This window comes from Papilio xuthus, unplaced genomic scaffold (genome assembly GCF_000836235.2).
Source record: "Papilio xuthus unplaced genomic scaffold, Pxut_1.1 DF829567.1, whole genome shotgun sequence".
NCBI lineage: Eukaryota > Metazoa > Arthropoda > Insecta > Lepidoptera > Papilionidae > Papilio > Papilio xuthus.
In genome coordinates, this window is record NW_013529082.1 from 655,544 (window position 1) to 677,306 (window position 21,763).

A 21,763-nucleotide genomic window follows, 5' to 3' on the forward strand; every position below is an offset into this window, starting at 1 on the left:
TCATGTTTTATAACCTCACAATCAGTTAATTTTTATTATTCTATCGCAATACCAATATTCTTGGCAATAAATCATTCGGCATTCTTACATAAATGCTTTAATTGCATTGTTTCCTTTAACAGTTAAACATACTTCAATGGCTGATGATAAGATAAAATTTACAAATACTTTTATGCTAGCAAATTCTAAAGCATTAGCATTGTCATCGTTTGAATATGTTTTTTTTAAGATAGCAGTTGCCCACGACTTCTACCGCTGGGAATTAAAAAAAAATTATCTATATCACCCAGGGATAGTGTAGCTTCCCAAAAGTGAAAGAATTTTTGAAATCGGTTCAGTAGTTTCGGAGCTTAATCAATGCAAATAATCAAATCTTTCCTCTTTATAATATTAGTATAAATAAATGAATATTAATTATTTCCAATATGTTTAAATTAATTAAAAAGCTCTTATTTATAAAACAACATCAAAGAAAATTAGAAAATAAGAGGGTTTCAAGAAATTTCACCAGAAAAAATGGATATAAACTAAATAACCTAACATAACCTAACTAGTTAGATATTAAACAACAATCAGTCTGGATTAGTCGCACCGACATAAGCCTTTATATATCTTGTCAAGAAAAATATAGATAAGTCTTTTCCCTTGACGAATTTTCTATATTTTAAATCATTACTTCGCTTCGTTGTAAACACCATGTAGGGAGCTTACCACTCATTTTGTTTACAGACTTGATAGGGGAAGGGTGGACTCTTTAAGGGTGTTAAATTCAACGCCTGAAGTCACTTGAATGAAGGGTGGATTTCCACGCATTGTTAAAAGCTGTAAATCATCCGCAAACACTTGAGATTTGATATATTAAAGTTCTTTTGCACAATATATTTAATATTTATTTATTAAAAATAGCTCGAATAATGCATTTCTTACTTTGCATCGTTTCTAGCATTTTTTTTCATTGAATAAACCAGTGCTGGACCAGAAACCCACTTGATAGTGGCTAAGTGATCTATACACTCTAGCTTAGTAAATACCTATTCACCTTACTCTTGAAGGCACCCACGTTATAGCTTGACAGAAACACTGACGCTGGCAACTTATTCCAATCCTTCACTGTGCGAGTGAAGGACCATATACAGGATGTAAAAGAATTGTTATGGAATCTTCTACGATCAAAACCGTAGCCTAAAAAACTCTAGTTACATTTGTTCATCATTGTTTTATTAAACGATACTGTTACATAGTATGCATATTTAATAACAAATTTGTTTATTTCCTATTGGAATGTTGTTTTGTAAACTGACGTACGTACACACGACAATTTATTCATCACCAGTCGATACCACCGGCCACTTTGTCTTCTCTGACAATGGCAAACTATATTATATCTATTCTCTTGTTTACAGGTAATTCTTTTATATTTAATAAAGTAGTTAAAATAAATAGACATATTATTTAAAGTAGTTAGTTTTTTTTATTTTATTTTATACTATCTTTTTTTTTCAGAAATCGCTGGATTGCGTTATCCGTTTCATTGGTCATACGAAGGTTTGATTTTTTATTTAATTAATCGTAATATTTCATATTTTTATAGGAAATTATTTATAATTACATAGTAAAGTATTTAGTTTTGTATAACATATAGAAGAAGAACAAAGAAGTAGTAAAGTCAGTCAGAATCATTTACATCTATATAGGTAAATGTTAAATCCAGACTAATGGCCTAAAATCACATATTTGCATGGATGGATGGATATTTGCTTGAAGGTATCTCCGCTGCTGCATGGATCTCACTGAAAATTGACTTAGATGTATAACATAGTTGGGTAGAACACAAGCTACTTATTAAGTTTGCTTGTAATTCTGCACGGACGGAATTGTGGGCGATAGCTAGTAAACTATATTATTATAAATATTCAGAGGAGAGTAAATGGCCGGGAGAGAAGTGCAGAGTCGGGGGATCGCGACAGTCGCCCATCGACATAAAGCGGTCAGACGTCGTAAAGGACTTTGATGGTCGTTTCATCAAATACGGTGAAGTCGTGCTCTCCGGGTACCAAGCGGTCATCATGGCTGCCACAAATAATGAATACACAAGTTAGTACCTAAAACTAGTTGGAATTTAAAATCGAACAGCTTACTTCTTACTTATATAATAAATGCGATTTTTTAAGCTAATTAAAAATTTAATTACGAATGTTTCGATAGATGTATGGATGGATTTATGTTTTTTAAAAGGTATCATCTAGTAAGGCCCCATGGATCTCGCTGAAATTTGGCATAGGTGTAGAATATAGTCTAGAAAAGCACATGCGCTTAATTAACTTAATTAGTAAATTAAGTTTTCGAGTCGTAGGTAACAGCTCCTAAGTTCATAAGTATAAATTTTCTTCAGTAATGTTCAGCACAGAAGGCAATCCTGATAATCACCCGACGATGCGCGGTGGCCCACTGCGACAACCCTATCGACTGGAACAGATGCACCTTCATTGGCTCTCCGAGCACGCCATAGATGGTGCAAAGTACGTATATTAGAACCCTATTCTACTAAGCGAACGAGCGCAATTGTCTCACAATTCCACCATTATAAATAGTGAGTTTTTAATGAATGTACAGATTTCCTGTTGAAATCCACTTGGTGCATGTGCGCTCCGACCTGGACGTGAGGAGTGCGCTTAAGAGGAGAGACGGACTCGCTATTTTAGCGTTATTTGGTAAGGTAAGGAATTATATCAACTATTTCAAATGGAATTAAAGAGACGGAATTGAAATACATATGTTGGGCCGGTATACAAATAAATATATATGTAGGTAAATGATACATTGGCTAATTTTACTTCTTACGCCGTCAGATTATAGAACAAGATGAGCCTATGGAGACAGCATTCGACGAAATGACAGCTGTTATCTCAAAGCTGCAGGTCGTCGGCAGCCGCCTCAAAGGCGTAGTGATGGACTTGACGTGAGTAAACGATCTTTATCATCAAATACACGTTTGTCCAATTACTTAATAGTAAGCGATTATGTTTGATGCATTTGTGATGTTGGATATTTATTAAACAAATTTGATAAAAATTTGATTGTTTCCGTTACTTATAAGTAAATAAGGGGGTCTCTTTTCTCTTTTTTGCCCCGGCTAAGTAATTCGGTTCAATTTTTTTTATGTCAAGTTCATAAAAATCTTTTTAATTTTTGTTGTAAGACTCAGCAATATTTGAATAAACTTGCTTAAACGGTATCAAAGTTTGAACCTTCTTTTGACATTGAACTTACAGACAAAGCAAGAAAGTACTTAATTAAATTATTTTTGGTTATTATAAGATAATGCAAAGATAAGATAAGATAGAAAGTTAATCTTACTACTACCACGTCACAAATGTACATATATCTAACGTAAAATTATTATATATATATATATATATATATATATATATATATATACAGATCTTTTAAAAGTAGGTTTCTGAGACAAAAATCTCTGTATAAACATATTGTTATCCCTGTCATTATCTGATTTGGTCTTAGAAACCACGATAAGTACATGTACACGCCTATTTTCTGTTAGGCCTATATTCGATTTAGGATTCAATTTGTGAGTTAATTTGTTCACATCCTAATTGTTCAAATAAGATGTTTCCGTACCAATCGAATCTTGTTAAAAAATTAAAATGAAACACGTGATCCGTCATCGTGTCGAGCGTCGTTGGCTCTGGGATTAAGCACTTAACTTGCAATCTGTAAGGTGCTAGGTTCGAATGCCTTGTACCAATGTGTTTTTCGATTTTCGATTTACATATATACATTTATCCGACTTTCTTACGATGAAGGAAAACATGGTAAAACAACCTGCACATATCTGAGAAAAGATATAATATATGTGAAGTCAACCAACCCGCACTAGGCCAGCGTGGTTGACTAAGACCTAGTCACCCCTAACTTAAGGAAGGCACCGAGCCACTCAGTGGAAACGTATAGTGAGCTGATAATGATATGATCCAAAATGAATCAAGCTCAGAAAAATGGTAACAAAATTGAGTTTTAACTGTCTTAACATAGGTATTCCTAGGTATATTTATTATAGTTCTATAATCTTCACTATTTTAATACATTTATCAACTAAACGGTGCGTAAATTGATGATTAGACATTTAATAACGATTAACATGTGAACTTTGAATATATTTGTATAAAATCAAAGCGCGTGAATATAACAATGAATAAAAAAATCACTGATTCGACTTAAGATTAAAGATAATTAAAAAAATATTATAATATTGATATTGACATTTATCAGTCTGTAATTAAAATATTTGTTTTATCACACTTTAATTCTAAATATGGTTATATAATGTATTTTAATTATAGGCCTAAAAAGATAAACAAAATCATTAGCACAATATCTACAACAATCATCTATTAATATAGATTAGTTTCTATTTTGCCTAGTTTTTTTTTATGATCGTACAAGATGGCAAGTCGCTAAAATAGCGATATGACGACTGACAGAAAAATACCCTTCCTGTAGAATGATATGGTACAGTCAGCTGCATAAATATATAAACATTTTTAAAACTTCAGAAACTTGTATACGTGCATTCAAATTTTTGAAGAAGAAGGCGTATACAAGTTCTAAAGCTTTGTAAATGTATTCATATACAGTCAGCTGCATTCAGCTGACTGTACAATAAAAATTATTTCAGCAAACTATTCGCTCCCAACACGAGTATTTACTACACGTACGCTGGTTCTCTGACTTCACCCATGTGCAACGAGGTCGTCACGTGGATCCTTTTCCCTGAACATATTTATATGACAGAAGCACAGGTAAGAAAAAACATACTATAGTTGTAAATGTAGACACTTAAAATAAAAAAGGTATATTCTCACATATTTAGTTAGAAATATAGTTCTGGACTTAAATCTTTCCCTAACACATATGATTTGACTTAAAAGGAAATTATAGAAAAATAAAATCACATCTCAGCATGAAGACGATAAAGAACATCTGTTAATCTTCTTTAACTACTTCCTCATTAACAGCAAACTTCTTTACATTTCCAGTACAACTTGTTAGAAAAGCTTCGCGAAGGGCAGTACAACTACCGCAGTCTGCAGCCGGTGGTGCGGCAGACCGTGTACCAGCCACCAGCGAACTTCCTCATGGAGCCGCAGATCGTCACTTCGATCAAGAATGCACTCATCTCTGTAGTAAACTTCTTTACCAATGTTACGAGGTATTGACTGATGATACGTAGATAAAGCTATTGAGTAAGAAAGATCGTGTTAAAGAAGTGATAATCTATCGATTGACTGTTTAAAGACGTATTCATCAATGATCATTTTGGCATACTATTATGTATCTTGTTTCTGTAACAACATTTAAACTAATGCTCGACCGCGATACCTCATGATGTACTCTTGATGTGGTCACAGGATGTACGACCTAGCTAAGTTAATAAAAAAGAGGTTGCCTTTAGAGTATATAGCTCTTTTTTTGTTTCAGCTTCATGATGAAAGGTTTTGACACACCTTAGCGTAAGGCCAACGGGTTGGATAACTTTCAAGCATCTCCGTCACTTATATCGAGTTGGATAGATAAAATATGGAAAGTTCTGGAGAAACTCAACCCGTGCGCAGATCCCAAGTCGTATATGTGCTCCAAGCTCCGTGGATTGTGTAAGAAACTCAATCTACCGGGTAGCACTTGTTAGAAAAGTAGTTAATACACTAACTTTACTGGACAAGTACATTTAGCTGCATAAATATGTAAACCCTTACATAATTAAAAAAAACTGATATAGGTCTTCGGTTTCAAAAATACGTATGCACAAATGTTTGATACCGAAGGCGTGTACGTTTTTAAATCTTTGCGAATGTATACATATTTAAGCAGCTGACTGTACAGTTGCACGAAAATAGGTGCCGAAGACCTAAATTACGTCCACTTTACCTTCCCATCCTTTTCTTATAAGGGGAAGGGGAAATATTCTCTTTTTGTGTGTCTGCAATTGTAGATATCTATCGACAACGCTTGGCAATTTCAGAAAATGCAAACGGTGTACTATAAAAAATAGCTTAACCTTGTGCCTAAACTAACTTAGGCTTTTGAAAAAAAATCTCTATTATGGGATTTTAACTTGTTTTCCTAACGAAAAACCTGTACCAAAACTTTCAATCATTTTTAAAAAAAATGTTTTTGTACAAGTATTTCAGGAATGAAAACACACATTTTTTTAATAATTTATAACTTGTATTATATATGTCAAATAAAAAACTTTACCGTGTCGTATGTATTTATTTCAATAATATTAACAACTTCACACACATACAAGCAGCCGCGTCACTGCAATGTGTACTCTGACGTATCATACATAAGGTTTAAATTACAACACACATTTATAAATTATATACATACAGGGTTGAGTTTAGTTTATATTTACTAGATTGATGGTTACTGAGGAAATTATGCAGTTAAAATTGTTTCTATATAATGTTAAAGTTCGTTTAAATAAAATAAATAATACGTGATAAACTAATTAGTAAACTACGAAAGAATGACATTTTTGACAGGTTTAAGTCGTGAGAGCTTAAATTTACATATAACAATTTTTGTTTTTAATAAAAAGAACTGAAACTTTAAATTTAGCCATCTATAAAAAAATAACGTTTGTTCTTTTTTTGTTACTAAACCACAGATTAAATCATTATAAAGCTTCGGCAGAATATTTTAATGACGTCAGAGAATATTTCTATCCAAAAATCTGATATTCTGTTAAAAAAAAAAACTTTTTTGAAATTATTTAGACTTTTCACATTATTTTTGATTTCAAGATTTTACGTTAAGGTTTTTTTTAAATAACGCAAGCTTTAGGTAACTTACAAGGGAACTTGATCTGACACTATTTACAGATAGACGACTAGGTCGTTAAAGGAATCTAGAATTTAGCATTTCAAAGCTTTAAAATATTCTTACATTTATTTAAAATGAATTTTAATGATAATAAGTTACAAAATTATGTTTAGTATTTTCAACAATAAACAGTATTCACTGTAAAATCAAATAAAAGTCTGTATTCTGTCTACTTACTTATGGGCTTAATTTATTATATCTGTCTACCCCTAAAGTTACATTGGTGTTTTCTGTCATTGTAAAATTAACCTAATGACATCACAATAGCTAACAAAATGATGTAAACCTTTGAATCTGGATAAGCAATAGTCCGCGTTTTTCTCGCTTATAGAGGTTTCTTGAGTCCGTCAGGACCGGAAAATGAATCTCGCTTACAAAGGTCTCTCGGCTATCCAAAGGAGTTAGACAAAGTGCATTCGCTCCGAAGCGATTCCATAACGAACATCTCGTGACTTATCGAAAGTTATCATTTCTCTAGATTATTAAAGTTCGTTATGGAATCTCTTCGGAGCGAATGCACTTTGTCTAATCCCGCAGGTTCGAGTGTATTTGTACAATGACGAGGATAACACTATAAGGAATTACTGACGATCTGTTTTAGCCGCTTTTCTATATACTGCACTCTGGTTACCAACTTGTCTTTAGGATTGAACTCTGTGTACGGTATTTGAAGAACTTTGAAACCCTGAAAGAAAATTTAATATTATAACTCAACAGCGATAAAGCCTAAAGGAACTTAAACTTTCAGATTAAGAAAACCTACTATTTTAAGTAGCTAATCTTACTAATATTATAAATGCGAATGTTTAGATGGATTTTTGTTAAAAGCTCTCCGGAATGGCTTAACAGATCTCGCTAAAATTTGGCACAGATATAGAACATAGTCTGGAAGAACACATAGGCTGTTAAGATTTTTTTGTATTGAATCTGACGGAGTCAAGTCCGACAGCTAGTATAATGTAAACAACTAGTATTTAAGACAACTTCAGCGTTGCTGATGTCCATGGGCATCGGAATAAATAATTTTAGGCATCAGACTGCTTGTTTGCCCTTTTCTCTTATAAAAAATGATCAGTTACCTTCATCTCCAATAACTTGGTGTAGAGCTGGTTGACTCCGAGCGGCACCACTGTTCGTCGCGTCATGTCGTGGTAATCTAGACCTAGGACTGCTATCCTGTGCACGCTGGGAACAAAAATAATATTATCTTATATTATAAATGCGAATGTTTAGATGGATGGTTATTTGTTAAAAGGTATCTCCAGAACGGCTGAACGGATCCGGCTGAAATGTGGCATAGATGTAGAACACAGTCTGGAAGGATACATAGGCTACTAATTAAGTATTTTTTTAAATTCTGCACGGTCGGAGTCGCGTGCGAACGCTAGTAGTAGTAACTAATAAACCATAAGTGGTCCCCCCTTCGACTAATAACATAAAAATTTCACATGATCCGTATCACAGTATCTTTTCAAAACCTATGAGTTTTCTATAAATCAAGTGTTTCTAATTTTTTATATTAACCTTTTATCATTCACTGCTTTTTCTAACGGTACAGGATGACATTTCGAGTTTAGAGCAAATTCCGCATCTGTAAATAATTAAACACAATTTTTTATTATAAATATAGGTATAAAATAATCATAGCAATATAACATATAATATCGAAAATACAAAAAACATGACATCGAATTCTTTCAGAGAGATTGAGATTGAAAGAGAGGGAGTGAGTGAGATTGAAAGAGAGGGAGGGAGTGAGAGAGAGAAAGAGAGGGAGATGGAGTGTAATATTTGTACTAAACTGAGTCATATAACTTACCATACAAAAATCCCATACCGGAATAACACTCTCTCTTCATAAAGGCGTCAGCTGAGACCAAAGTTTTAAATGTATCCATAATGCTCTGCACATAAAGAGCTTTTTCCTTTGTATAAACGATGGGCACGCCCACAGAGATGTCCTCCGCGAGGCGCGCGCCGTGCTGCGGGAACTTGAGGCTTATGTACGCGTCTATTGCCATCAGCTTACGACGCGCTGGGATTGGGATCTCTGGAATTTTATTACAATTATGTGTTCAAATCAAAAACACGCCTAGAACATACCGTGGTAGCGTAAATCTTACATTATAATATTATAAATGCGAATGTTTGGATGTATGTTTATTTGAAGGTATCTTCAGAAAGGCAGAACGGATCCCGATGATATTTGGCAAAGATGTAGAACATAGTCTTGAAGAACACACAGGCTATTAACTTTTTTTTCGTTCCGCGCGGACGGAGTCGCGGGCAAAAGCTGTCTTTATATAAAATGTTTAAATATGGTTAGTATATTTGGTTCCGATACAAACCCTTAATTAGAAAAAACATTCACATAACTATGTCTAAGCTACCCTTATCTTTTAACGCTTCGCTTTATTTCTCAATTTTTACAAAATAACAGAAAAACTCAGATATCGCAATGGTCACTATAAAATTTACATTCCTCTGTTTTTAAATTCGGCGTTGGATTTACACTATCTCTCAAAATATTGACTCACCTCCAGCAGAAAGCAGCTTATCAATAAAGTCCGGCCTGACAGTGGACAGCAGGTGATCATCCCGGGCCTGGCTCAGCGTCAGTAAAGAGAACACTAAGTCCAGCCACGACGACGGCTTCATCATCTCCTCTTCTTTCAATGATAATGCATTCTGGAAATAATAAACATAAAACTGGTAGACACCAGCAAACATCTGTTGCAAGAATTTGCCTCATCCGCTGCAATACCATGAACAAAACAAGAGACAGACCTCAAGTGGAAGTCATTCTGCGTTTTGTCTGATGAATGTCTAATGCCATAGGGCTCATTTTAGTCCCCTTCTCTTTCCCACCCTTTTCTTACAGAAGATAAAAAAGATGGGAAGGAGATATAAATTTTTTCTGTGTGTCTAATACATATATTTTTCTGTTGACAGTCGTCCTTATTTTCAGCAAATCAAGGCGCCCATAGACATTCACATTTTCAAATGCATTGCCTACCTATAATGATGATTAAAGGATGGACACCGCTGATGAGCGGACATACAGAAAGAATATTATTCCCCTTCCTATTCATTCTCTCCTCGTTACCCACTTTAATAAGGTCATTTAAATAATTTACTATAAACCAAAACAAAATTGCTCTCACCTCTACCAATCCATCAGACAAGGGAGGTACAAAGTCCACAGTACCAAAGGTGACCACTGCTGATGCCACATCACTTGCTCGGCAGACATCTTTGTGAGTTTGCAGCCAATCTGCCAGTGCGGAGAGGGCAGCCTCGTGTCTATATCGTAGCAGACCCAATGACACCATAATGGATGTCACCACCGCTGGCTTGTCTTGGTTGGATTTCAGGTTGCTTATTACATCACTGGAAGAAATTATTATAATACACAAAGTGGCGTTTATTACAAGATGATTGATGTTGAATTGCCAATACCAGTGGAAATAGACACTAACTAATTATAATCAGTTAGTAAAAGCCTATTTTCACTAGCGGTGTGCAACTGCTATAAAAAGGAAAGTGTTAGAGTTGCGTGGATAGCTGCTACGTGCAAATGCGATTTTATTGAGTAGCCTTCATTTTGGAAATTTATTTTTAAATGTTGCAAGTAGCATATATATTTGAGAAATGGCAATGACCCAAATTTCTTTGAACTTTTAGTTCTATCGTATTATATTTAAAAAAAGTTATATATTTTAATTATCTTCTTACTTGCATATCCTATCCATTAGTACAGGATCGGGGAAATTCAATGATGCCATAGCAAATAGCAGGTCAGCAGATTTCTTTAGATCCAATTGCTCTGATTGATTGGTAATATTATGAGAGAGTGCGCGAAGTAAAGGCGTGCTGCGACGGCCCTTTGAATGTAATGCCTTCATTACCTGCAAGGATAATTTACATACAAATTTCTCATAACATTATTAACTTTGAAACCTTAGTTTTCATTCATAATTAAATTGGTCTGGTTTAACTAGATGGTTATCTTACTAATATCATAAATGCAAATATTTACATGAATGGATGGATGTTTCAAGGTGTCTCAGATCTCTATGAAATATGGCACAGATGGAGAACATAACCTGGATGAACATATAGGCTACTTTTTTTTAATTCCACAAAGATGGGGTCAGGGGCAACAGCTAGTTATCTATAAGCGGATGCAATTTCTCATAAGTTTTTTAAATTACCATAATATTGTCATATTTACCTTTATCATTTGTGTCAATGATAAATTACCAATCAACCTTGCAGCCTCATCATCCCCTGTAATACCCAGCACTGTACTTAAATCCTCCGCCATAGTCAAAGAGCTTAAAGCTTGTGATGATGTAGACCGAGCGAGAATCCTGCACAATTTTAAAAACCGAGGGTCCTTCTCAAAGTCACTCAGTTTCACTTTATTAGTGCTAGACCATTCTGATAGGGTTGACACCATCTGAAAATAATATAAAAAATATGTGTAGAAGAATATCAATTTATGACATTATTTAAGCAGCCCCTTTCGATTCGTCATTGCAGAACCTCTGACATTTTTGTTTATTATTTTATTAATTTGCATTTGTAATATTATAAATAAAATGCTTGTTCAATAATATTACCTTTAAAATAATATTACCTTTAATGCATGTCGTCTAGAAACTATAGGATTCTCAGCAACCAGTAGTAAACTGTTGACATCATTTGCTTTAGCAATTTCATTTTCTAATATCTGGTGACGGTTCAGCTTCACCGACTTTGGACTAGGCTTCCTGCTGTCCTCACTCTCTGGAGAGTTTATGGAAGCAAATGCCGCTGCTACTAAACCTGCTCATTTAAATTTAATTTTCATTGTGTATTAACATAGTTCTGTTTTAACCAAATTTTCGATAATTAATAGGTGTTAAGTCCGATAATAATTATATTATAAATGAGAATGCTTAGATGGATGGATGTTTGTTTGTAGGTATCTCTAGAATGGCCAAACGGATCTTGATGAAGAACACATAGGCTACTAATTAAGTTTTTTTTTATTCCTACTGGACATAGTCATGGTCGACATTTAGTAGAAAATTTATAGAAGCATCAACTATGTAAACATATAACAAAGTTATTTTATGCCAATATAAATGGTAAAACTAGATGGTCATGGTTCAATAAATACAACAGTTTATCGAACTGATTTTATTTTTACTTATTACTGGACTTGTACTAAGTTCTTTGTTTCGATTTTTATGATAACTCATGATCTATACTGATATCATGATATATACTGTGTCTAATAAAATGTTTCAAATAAAAATCGTTTTTGATTTTCAATGTACATACTTGGATTATCTCTGATTTTTGTTTCTGGACTAGTTATGTTTTTGTCAGAGGTGCTTTTTGAAGACTCAATTTTTTCTATTTTGAATACTGTAGCACTAGGGCTGGAATACTTCCTTATTATTGCTCGGGATCCTAACCTCCAAATTACTAACCCATTGAACTTCAACATCTGAAATTAGACTTGACTTTTTAGAAATAATATATGCCGAAAAAAAGGTCCTGGTGATGATCCCTTTAAAATCTGTCGTCAAAATATTTAAAGAAATAGAAAAACTTGACAAAAAATACGAAAGACATATTCTTACATCACTACAAGGAGATAAACAAAACAATAAATAGTCATGAGTAATATATGCAAAATAGGAAATTTAACTTTAAAAATTACCTTAATAATTATATTCGTGTATATTAAATAATATAATGTAATCCTTACATTTAAAATATTTTAAAATATATTTGATATTTTTTATATGTTTTTGACAATCTAACCTAAATGTTGCCAATTGTCAGAATGTAGATAAAGATAAAAATCCCTTAAATTAAACTACGGCTGATTTTTTAGAAAAATGTTTTAAAAAGGAAATAGTTCAACTAACTAATAATTAAGTTCTGAATGCTAATCATCTTTGATTTAAACGAATGTGACATGTTATTTTACTCAACATTGGGTATTTTCTTAACATATCAGAACGATTTTGAACTCGCGACTAAGTTTTGATCATATCATTCCTAATTATAATTAAACTTGGATCGTAAAAAGAGCAAATAATTGGAAATCTTTTGTTTTAAACTGTTACGTAACAACCATGTGTATAAAATATATTACTCTGTAATGAAAATTATTACTTCTCTTGTCCTCTGATTTTTTCATAAATGTCATAACCATATCCTATAACTTATCTGTGGTTTCTCTATGTTTCAAGCGGCCGTGGGTGGGAGATTTGTTGTGATATTTTAAATTAGTAAAATATTTAAAAAGTAATACAGAATAAGGATAAACGACAGAAAAATGGTACGCATTTCATTTAACTATTGTTTGTAATAAAGTTTTCTTGACATATATCTGAAATTCGCTTTATATGATGCATCTTAATGTAACGAATTTAACCGAAAGTGTGACTTTTGCAATGTATTTTCTATTTATCATTGATTTCTACGGTAATTCCAAATTCAAATATCGTATAAGTGAGAATCTTTCCAATTAAAAATGTATTACCGCAATAATTAATGAGATATATTTCTACCTGCGGAATTGTGTTTTGTCTCTTGAATTGTCAAAGTCACATAATTTTTATTCACAAACTGTATAAAATTAAAGTAAGATGATCTTTTGTTTTAGCGGATTAAAGTTTGTTACTAAAATTCCAATAACTTTTGATTTAATTTGTTTATTTACAAAATGCATATCCAGTAAACAAAATAATAAAAGTAAAACAACACAATAATTTATCATAGAGGTAACTTATATAAATCAGAAGATGTAATATTTCAACCTAATATTGTGCAATGTTAATCTTAGCAAAACCCAATACCTATTCTTCTTAACAAATCTGCAATTTTAACAATTACACCTGCATCCTATCACTTCACTTATTTTATGTTGCGGGAAATGTAAATAAAATTGATTTTGCATAACAACTTAAACTTCTTGAATAATACAAAATTTCTCTATAATGTGTTCTTTTGACTTATCTATGATGTTTGATTCACAGGCGGGGGCAGGTGGCGTTGGCGCATCTCTCTGAGAGCGCCGCGCTTTGCGCCCCCTCCCGATACCAGCTAGGTAAGTTTCAATCTAATTTGCACATTTGATAAGTAGGTAATTGCTATTGCTAGTGTATATGTGTTGATGAAGTTGCAACCTTTTTTAGTCCGAAGGGTTTGACTGATTTTGAAAATTAATGTTTTATTTCCTTTGTATTCTTCTCCAAAATGTCATAGGACTACACCGAACCCGATTTTTTTATTATTTGACTTCTTTATTACTATTTACAATTAAGATTATTATTATTTTTAACAAATTTCTTTATTTCAGGTGAGAAATACAAAACGCGCCCATGGATCGCCAACCGACTTATATTGAAAGGTAAGCTAAGTCAGTTCATTTTTTTATACCTATGCTTAATATTTTTTTCTGTACTTATTATATAAAAAATAAAACAAAGCAATATTAAAATTGCAGTAAGAATGTGTTTACAGTACAAAAAATTCTGTTTAAAAGAGGTTGCATACTGTGAATAAATATGACTCTGTGTCATATTTTTTTATCTATCACCTTGAAATGTTTTACAAACATTCTTGTCTGTTTACTTTTCACATTTTATAGTAACCTTTACCTACTTTCTATTTAATTAATATAGAATCTTTATCTTGCACTTTATCTCACTACATTAACGAAAGAGAATTGTTAAATATTTACCAATTCCACTCATGGGTGTTTCCCATTGGACGGATCGGCGTACCAAGCAAGCGGCGAAATGGGAATTACATACAAAACTTTCATACAGAAACTGTCTATTATATCTGTTTTGTCACCAAAAATGAGAGTTGATAATATGTTTTTGTACAGTTTTGACAATGGAAACCCAAGGTAATCGAAACACAGAGTGTTATAGCTTATTGTTTTACTTACATCATAGATATAATTCATCAATTTGTCAATGTATGAATTTTGTCAGTATCAATTTTAATATCTAAGTCTCCATGAAAACGCTATACGTTACTCCTCTAGTATAGTAGTTAAAGTGGTCGTAGTATCAAAAGGCATTAAATCTAAACTGTCGAGATGAAAAACTGGTCTAGACTGGCTCCCCAGACGTGTAACCTATCGTTACAACTTTGTTTATTTTACGGATATATAAAGTAAGCAGCGGAATACCACTGTCGATTAACTTGTATTATACTAGGTGCAGCCCGCTTCTTCGTCCGCTCGGAATTTAAATATTTGTATAAAGTAAAATTGTTGTCTTTGTTTTCTTTAAAGAGAATAAAAGGGATGGCAACATATATTTATTCAAGCCTTTCGACAGTAGGAACATTAATAAGATTGGCTACAGTTAAAAAAAAAACAGATATATCCTAGATCCAATGAATAACATAGACACTGTAAAAGCACAGTGTATTGCAGACAATAAAAAAGATGTACAGAGTATTGAAGTTAAGTGTAGTCATAAAGTGCATTTTATTCGACTGGGCGGTCAGAAGCACCCGGTATCCATAGCAACGGAGATCGATACGTCACGGGTACGGCGAGCGTGTGGGTATGGTTGCGGCAACAGTCGCAACTAGTGAGGGGACTAACTTGTCTTAATAACAGATTGACTGAATTTTATGCCGACTGACTGGTCTTTACTATTTACCTATGACGGTATAAAATGTGTAAATATCTTTTCTAAAACTGTTTAAATTTGTGTAATTTTATCATGTTCTGTCGACGAACACAAATTAAGGTGCTGTCGGGCATCACTAGTAACGCTTAGCGAAATTGCTATTACGTTTAACGTACGTATACGTAGCTAGGAACATGAATAAGACATAAAACAATGTAGGTGGATCAGGTACGGCTTTTAAAATTCCAACAAATATTATTACGTGTCTGGTCTTTCTTGATTAATACATTAATCATGGGTTTTCGAGACCAAAATCTTCGTTTAAACCAAATTGTTATCCCTGTTTCGTTAAAGATAATGATAGGAATGACGATATGTTTTATACAAAGATTTTGACCTCAGAAACCAACTGTAAATGATTTTGTATAAATTGCAGAACAATAGTTATTCGCCCCCTTAATTACATCATGTTTTTCTATGCTATTGCTATCACATAGAGTAAAAATGTTGATTAAAAATACAGCAGATAACCAAAAATAGTTCGAGATTTAATATTGATTTCGGCTATAAATTGATTGTTTTCGAATTCATCTATTTTGAAGTCTATTGTGTATCTATAAGTGACGTCATCGAGCATTTGAATACAGCTATGTCTGCACATCCCGTTCGTAACGAGTGTGGTTGTGGTGAGCCATTGTTTGCGATTATTCTCCTTTCATTAGTGTTTAGTATGCGACTCCGCAGGCTTCCTACGCCAGCGCGTGACGCCAATGTCAATACTAAACACTTGAAACTCGCCGATATCTCTAATTGGACTCCACTGTGTGTGTGAGTACTTTGATTTATCATTTTATTTTTATCAAGCTCTAAAAACATCCAAGAGGAACTCTCTGGTTGCAAATGTCTATGGCGACCTGCACGTTATCTTACTAATAATATAGATACGAATTTTAGGTGGATGATTGAATGTTTGCAAGAAGTTATCTCCAGAACGGCTCAACGAATCTTGATAAAATTTGGGTGGAACATAGTCTGGAAGAACACATAGACTACATATTTAGATTTTTAATTCCACGATTATAAATATCAAAGAAGGATATCTGTTGGTTTAAATTAAGAAATGTATTTTTGCGTGGATGACTAATAGCTTACACTTTATGTTTGCGAATTGCAACCTTCGCAGCCTCTGCACCTCCTACTATATTTTGCATCAAATTTAAATTCCATCGCAGCTCTACAAAAAAAAGGTTTTATGGATAATTTTGCGATCATTTCACTACAAAATTTGATAAACATAAGTATTTACCTCCTATACAAACACAAACAAATATGAAAATCACATTTGAAACGAATTTATTTACAATTAAAAACCATAATAAGCGTAATGAATACATAGAACCTATGTCATTATTAGTCAACAAGACAAACAAATCCGTTGTTAAAATAAACAGGATTACGACATTCTGTGCTCTATAATAGCGTTTATTATGAAAGCACCATTGTTCACAATATCATGCATGATGTCAGGCAAATTAAACTCTGGTATGGCCTGGAGCGGTCAGAGGCTAATGAAACACCCGTAGCGTGATGTAGAACAACGCCATCTATCGACCGTGATACTATTCAATTTTCCCTCCGACCGCACCTCATTGCAAACAAAGACAATCACTCGAATACCTATTGTAACGTGAACAAAATAAAGTTCAATTTCATTATCGCAAAGGCAGTATAGATCGTTTCTACTTTCAGCAATCGATGTATTTCGAATATAACTGTGAGATTTCAAAAAGGACTATATACACATGAAATAAGGTTGAAATTCGTTTGACCTTCAATGTTAATACGCAGCCTCCCCTAGGGCGGCGTTCGATCTTTCCAGTCGCCTAGCCGGCGTGGCCCGGACACGTCCCCGGAAGGAAAAACCGTGACTCTACAAACCAGTAAATAACTCTACTCTTTCCTTCTCCTTCGAAGGAAAAACAGTGGAGTAAGTTTTAACAAGTTTTAATTTCGCGTTTTTAGCTGCAGTGGTTAATAAGCGCTGAAAAATTTATTAACAAAATAACTTCGGCTTTAAGTGTCAAGTGATAAGTGAATTTATTTTATAAATATTTTTCGTAAATTTACCTTAAGCTTAGTATTAGGTGTGGATCAATATTGTTAATACAGGGCGGGCTGAAAAGGTACGGTTTTGTGTTGGATATGACCGTGTGGCTTGTAGCTAGGTGCGTCTGCTTCCGTCTTTGTGGAAAAGTGGGGCTTTCTCTGGGTTTTTCGATAAATAACATTCGTAGATCGGTTATATAAAGTTTCAGACAGACCCTAAACCGTCGACTACTATGATATCATAACAAATTTTATGTCATGTGAACATTATACTATTAATTAAAGATTATCATGTTATTCATAATTCTATGCTTGTTATGTGGCCATGAGTTGATTCATAAATTAACTGTTTAATTAAGGACAGACTGCAAAGAAAATATTCCTACAGCGTAATGATAAATTCATTGTAATTAGAAATTTACTGATGATTATTTTCATACATATACGACTTTTGGCTGGAGGTAAGTTTCAACATAAATTATACCAACAATTCTTCCGTAAATAATTTTCCGTAAATAATTGGCGGCGTGAAGTTCACTTAACAAAGATATAAACATTAGTTATAAAGGACAGGAATTTAGTTTCTTCTCATGTTACTTATGAGGGTTCTATCTCAAATCAAATAGACTTTGAGAGATTAAACTAAGATTCTAATAAGTTAGATAAAATATTTATGTTACTTGAAACTGTCTATAAGTTGTTGTAACTCTGTGTTTTTCATTTTACTTTATTTTTCCTTAAATTACGATTATTTTAATAGATTTTCGTAGATATTCCACAAGTATTTATTACAAGGTTGAAGCCAACAGTACGTGGGATTAACATTAGTACCAAAGCTTCGTCTGCCGGCACAAAGACGCATAACTTTAACGCTATTGATTGGCTAAGGGGTAAGCAGGGGGACGCGGGGTGAAGGTCGCTGAGTGCAGCTTCGGTTTTATGTAAAAATTCACGGACGCTGCGTGTTTGCCAAACATATTTTGTCGGTTTCACGTTAATATTTTAGTCTTATGTAATATTTTTAAAGGTCATTTATTATTGGATCTTAATTGAATTGGAAATGAGAGCCTTCGTTTTTTACGTCAAAACATAAAGTTATAAAAGAACAGTAGGCAGTATGTGTTCAACTTAGTCATTGTACAGGCAACGCTGTTGCTTATCTTAACAAGTACAAATTTTGTTAGAACACATTCAATAAATTTAAATTAACCCTAATTTTAAAAAGCCAAAAACCCCTACTGACATTTTATTGGTAGAAATAGCGCCATCTATTAGCTGAACTTTAAACAAAGATTTTAAGTCAATAAATTAAACTAATAGTATATATGACATTTTTCTATTTTAGAATAGACGTAAACGTAACACCTTATTTGTCAAAATCGGTTCAGTCGTTTCGGTTCTAGGACGTCGCAATGTAATTTATATACATACAAACCCACATACACAAAAACAAACAAATACCCGCGAATACAACACTCTATTTTCAGTCGGGTAATAATTAAAAAAAACTAGCATTTATTTTTCTAATTTAATCTATGCTTTTGTTTTAGACATATGTATTAATGTTAGAAAACTTCACTGCGATAACATAAAGTAACATGAGGGTATACTAATTAAAAAAAACATTAATCGTCAGATATACAAATAAAAAAATGAATTGTTATCGTCGCACCCGCATTTAATGTATACAAAAAATGCATTCCGTTATTTCTGTCGAGCGTTTTTTTTACTGATGACAAATTAACTCAGTGTTACCACATTACAATAATAAGAAACATGCAACTATGAATTCGAACAACATTCACATTACATGTTGCAATCTTTCAACAACATGCTGTTTAGTATCTAAAATTTTTCTTATTTCCAACTTAAACATATAGGTTAAGCGACACATAACTGTTCTTTAGTCCTTTTTTCTTGATAATGTCATGCCATAAAATAAACTAGGTCTGTGCCCTAAATTCAAGACATGTCAAAGCTTTGCATCGCTAAAAACGCCTTACATATTTAGACAATCGTGTGTGATCTTTTCTATCTCTCTTTTTAGTTGTGTGATCGTATTTCTGATGACTCGTTTGCATGTGTGTGTGTTTTATACATACACGTGTTCGGTTTTGTGTTATTTTATTTTGCATGAAAAAGTTAAGGCGATTATTTTTAAAAGAATTAGGTTCATATAATTCAGGAATAATATAAATTGATTACATAAATAAGGTTGAAATGACGCACACTGCGGCAAATTTTGCACAATTTATGGAAAACTGCGCTGTGGCCTAATAATAGCGTTATAACCCCACTGTTTGTTTTCTATCCTTTGCCAATTGCATAAAGTGACTGAAAGTTTTTATGAGCAAAGTTTTGGTGGAGTCTGAATTTACTGTTAAAGTGCATGTAGATAAATGATGATTACATTTTGTTGCTGACCATAAACTGATAAATTTATTTACACTAAGTTTAGAAGGAAGTCGGACTTAAACTATATCCATGCATTTTCATAAGATTACCCTAAATACAAGGATTCTTTCTACTGTGATGTTACGTTAAATATAGTAATAATAATTTGCAATAAACACTATAACACAATATAATAAAATGCTAGATTTATGTAAATGTAACATTAAGACATTTGCGAGTTTTGACCCCGCATAAATAACCGGAAATGCTGTAAATTAGAACACGGAAGTGAGTCCCCTAGAATAGGGTTGCCAAATTTTGATTAACAGATTTAGAGAAGACGACTCTCAAATACCGACTGTCACAAGTGTATTTCGTCTTACCAAGATATTCTTAATGTATTCCAAATATTTTATTAATATACAATTTTAATACTAGTCTTTACGGACTACAACTAGCCTTCAATAGATTACTAGGTAACATAAGTAACCTTAGACTAACATAGATACTACTACAATTTTTTCCGTGTAAAACTTATTTACAAAATAACCTTAGTTTTCACATGGCATGGGCTTTGATCATTCACTATATTCCTTTATGACGTCACATTGTCATCAGTGACAACCCTAAATCCAGGGCTTGCCGCGTACGGTAATTACTAGGACACACCCTCCAAGGGTCGGCGACCTAATCGCTCCGAGGGCCGTAGCCCTGTGACATGATGAGTTTTTTCGTTCCCCTATTTCAGTAGGGCAAGAAAACATTCTTTATTTTACGCATGCAGTTTTCGCGTATTGGGCAACATGATTATGAAACAAGGAAATATTTTCTTCTAATAAGTTAAATATAGTTCACATAATGTAAACTGTAATTTATCTTGAAACTTTATATAAATTACTAATAATTTTAAACGATGCCGGAGCAAGTCGCGTTAATACGTATTATAAAGAAGCACAATGAAGCGCATCTTATGAGGTCTAAGCAACAAATTACTATTAGAGAAATTGAGTTCAAGATCCTGAACGTAATCGTAAGCGGCTAATTAACTATCGCATTCGTTTAATCGACTCGTTCAGTGCGTGAATGCAAATCGCTCAGATAGGGTGTCCAAATATTAAGGTAATTGTCAGACATCAATGAAATTGTCAACCGTGCAGAAACGCTCAGAATTTATTTAGTAGGTTAGCTATTATAGTCAAGTGTACTAGCCTAACATATATAAATCAGTTTGAGTTCATCACATTGTATTTCTGTTAAAAAATGTAAGTGGTCCTGATAAAATCATGTTAAGGGCCAAAACTTCTTTAGACATGACTCGAAATAATCGAGTTTGTATTTTGGCTACTATAGCTTTAAATAGGATATTTATGTGGCTTTTTTTCTTGTGTCCGGGTTTATCGATTTTTCGATTGTGATAGTTTTTCTTGACTCTTTACTTACAAAGATGATGGTGAACCTAGTCGCAACGGTACGGCTGGTTATGCGCTTTCTTACGTGATGTCTGCATGCTCTGGTAATGATTGTAATAGACTGATGGATCCTGAGCCCACTGTTTACAACTCTATGGCCTTTTAGCACGCACCTTCTCACCGGGTTTTTATATTTGTAAACTATCAAACAGTACCACGCGTGTTATATATACGTGAATATAGTTTGAATGTTATGATAGGTATTAAATATGTCTATTAACAACTATT

General features: G+C 33.3%; 2 protein-coding genes across 3 annotated transcripts; one reads left to right on the plus strand and one right to left on the minus strand.

The window, feature by feature from the left end:
* The first annotated feature begins 1,366 nt into the window (after positions 1–1,366).
* Positions 1,367–5,806, plus strand: LOC106117039 (carbonic anhydrase 1). Its single transcript, XM_013311114.1, has 8 exons — positions 1,367–1,403; positions 1,918–2,094; positions 2,393–2,519; positions 2,614–2,716; positions 2,850–2,959; positions 4,697–4,820; positions 5,058–5,230; positions 5,500–5,806. The coding sequence occupies exons 1-8, from the start codon at positions 1,367–1,369 to the stop codon at positions 5,528–5,530; spliced, it is 882 nt and encodes a 293-aa protein (XP_013166568.1). The 3' UTR covers positions 5,531–5,806.
* Positions 5,807–6,675: 869 nt separating this feature from the next.
* Positions 6,676–12,738, minus strand: LOC106117871 (protein TBRG4). Of its 2 annotated transcripts, none has more exons than XM_013312371.1 (11): positions 12,671–12,738; positions 12,238–12,406; positions 11,549–11,736; positions 11,141–11,368; positions 10,642–10,814; positions 10,071–10,296; positions 9,444–9,594; positions 8,726–8,956; positions 8,431–8,497; positions 7,986–8,091; positions 6,676–7,591 (listed from the first exon to the last, which is right to left on the minus strand). In XM_013312371.1, exons 2-11 carry the CDS (start codon positions 12,404–12,406, stop codon positions 7,478–7,480), a joined length of 1,653 nt encoding a protein of 550 aa, XP_013167825.1. In that variant the 5' UTR covers positions 12,671–12,738; the 3' UTR covers positions 6,676–7,477. The 2 variants fall into 2 exon arrangements, with proteins under 2 accessions (XP_013167825.1, XP_013167815.1); XM_013312361.1 differs by lacking the exon at positions 12,671–12,738 and adding an exon at positions 12,623–12,658.
* Between the last annotated feature and the right edge of the window lie 9,025 nt (positions 12,739–21,763).

Bases quoted from the DNA above. Each gene is read 5' to 3' on its own strand.
- LOC106117871 (XM_013312371.1), bottom strand. From the start codon at position 12,406: ATGTTGAAGTTCAATGGGTTAGTAATTTGGAGGTTAGGATCCCGAGCA. The intron at 9,595-10,070 runs GTGAGAGCAATT...TATTATTTCCAG, and splicing joins TGTCTGATGGATTGGTAGAG to AATGCATTATCATTGAAAGA. The intron at 7,592-7,985 runs GTAACTGATCAT...ATTTTCTTTCAG, and splicing joins CCAAGTTATTGGAGATGAAG to GGTTTCAAAGTTCTTCAAAT.
- LOC106117039 (XM_013311114.1), top strand. From the start codon at position 1,367: ATGGCAAACTATATTATATCTATTCTCTTGTTTACAG. The intron at 2,717-2,849 runs GTAAGGAATTAT...TTACGCCGTCAG, and splicing joins TTTTAGCGTTATTTGGTAAG to ATTATAGAACAAGATGAGCC. The intron at 5,231-5,499 runs GTATTGACTGAT...TTTTTGTTTCAG, and splicing joins TTCTTTACCAATGTTACGAG to CTTCATGATGAAAGGTTTTG.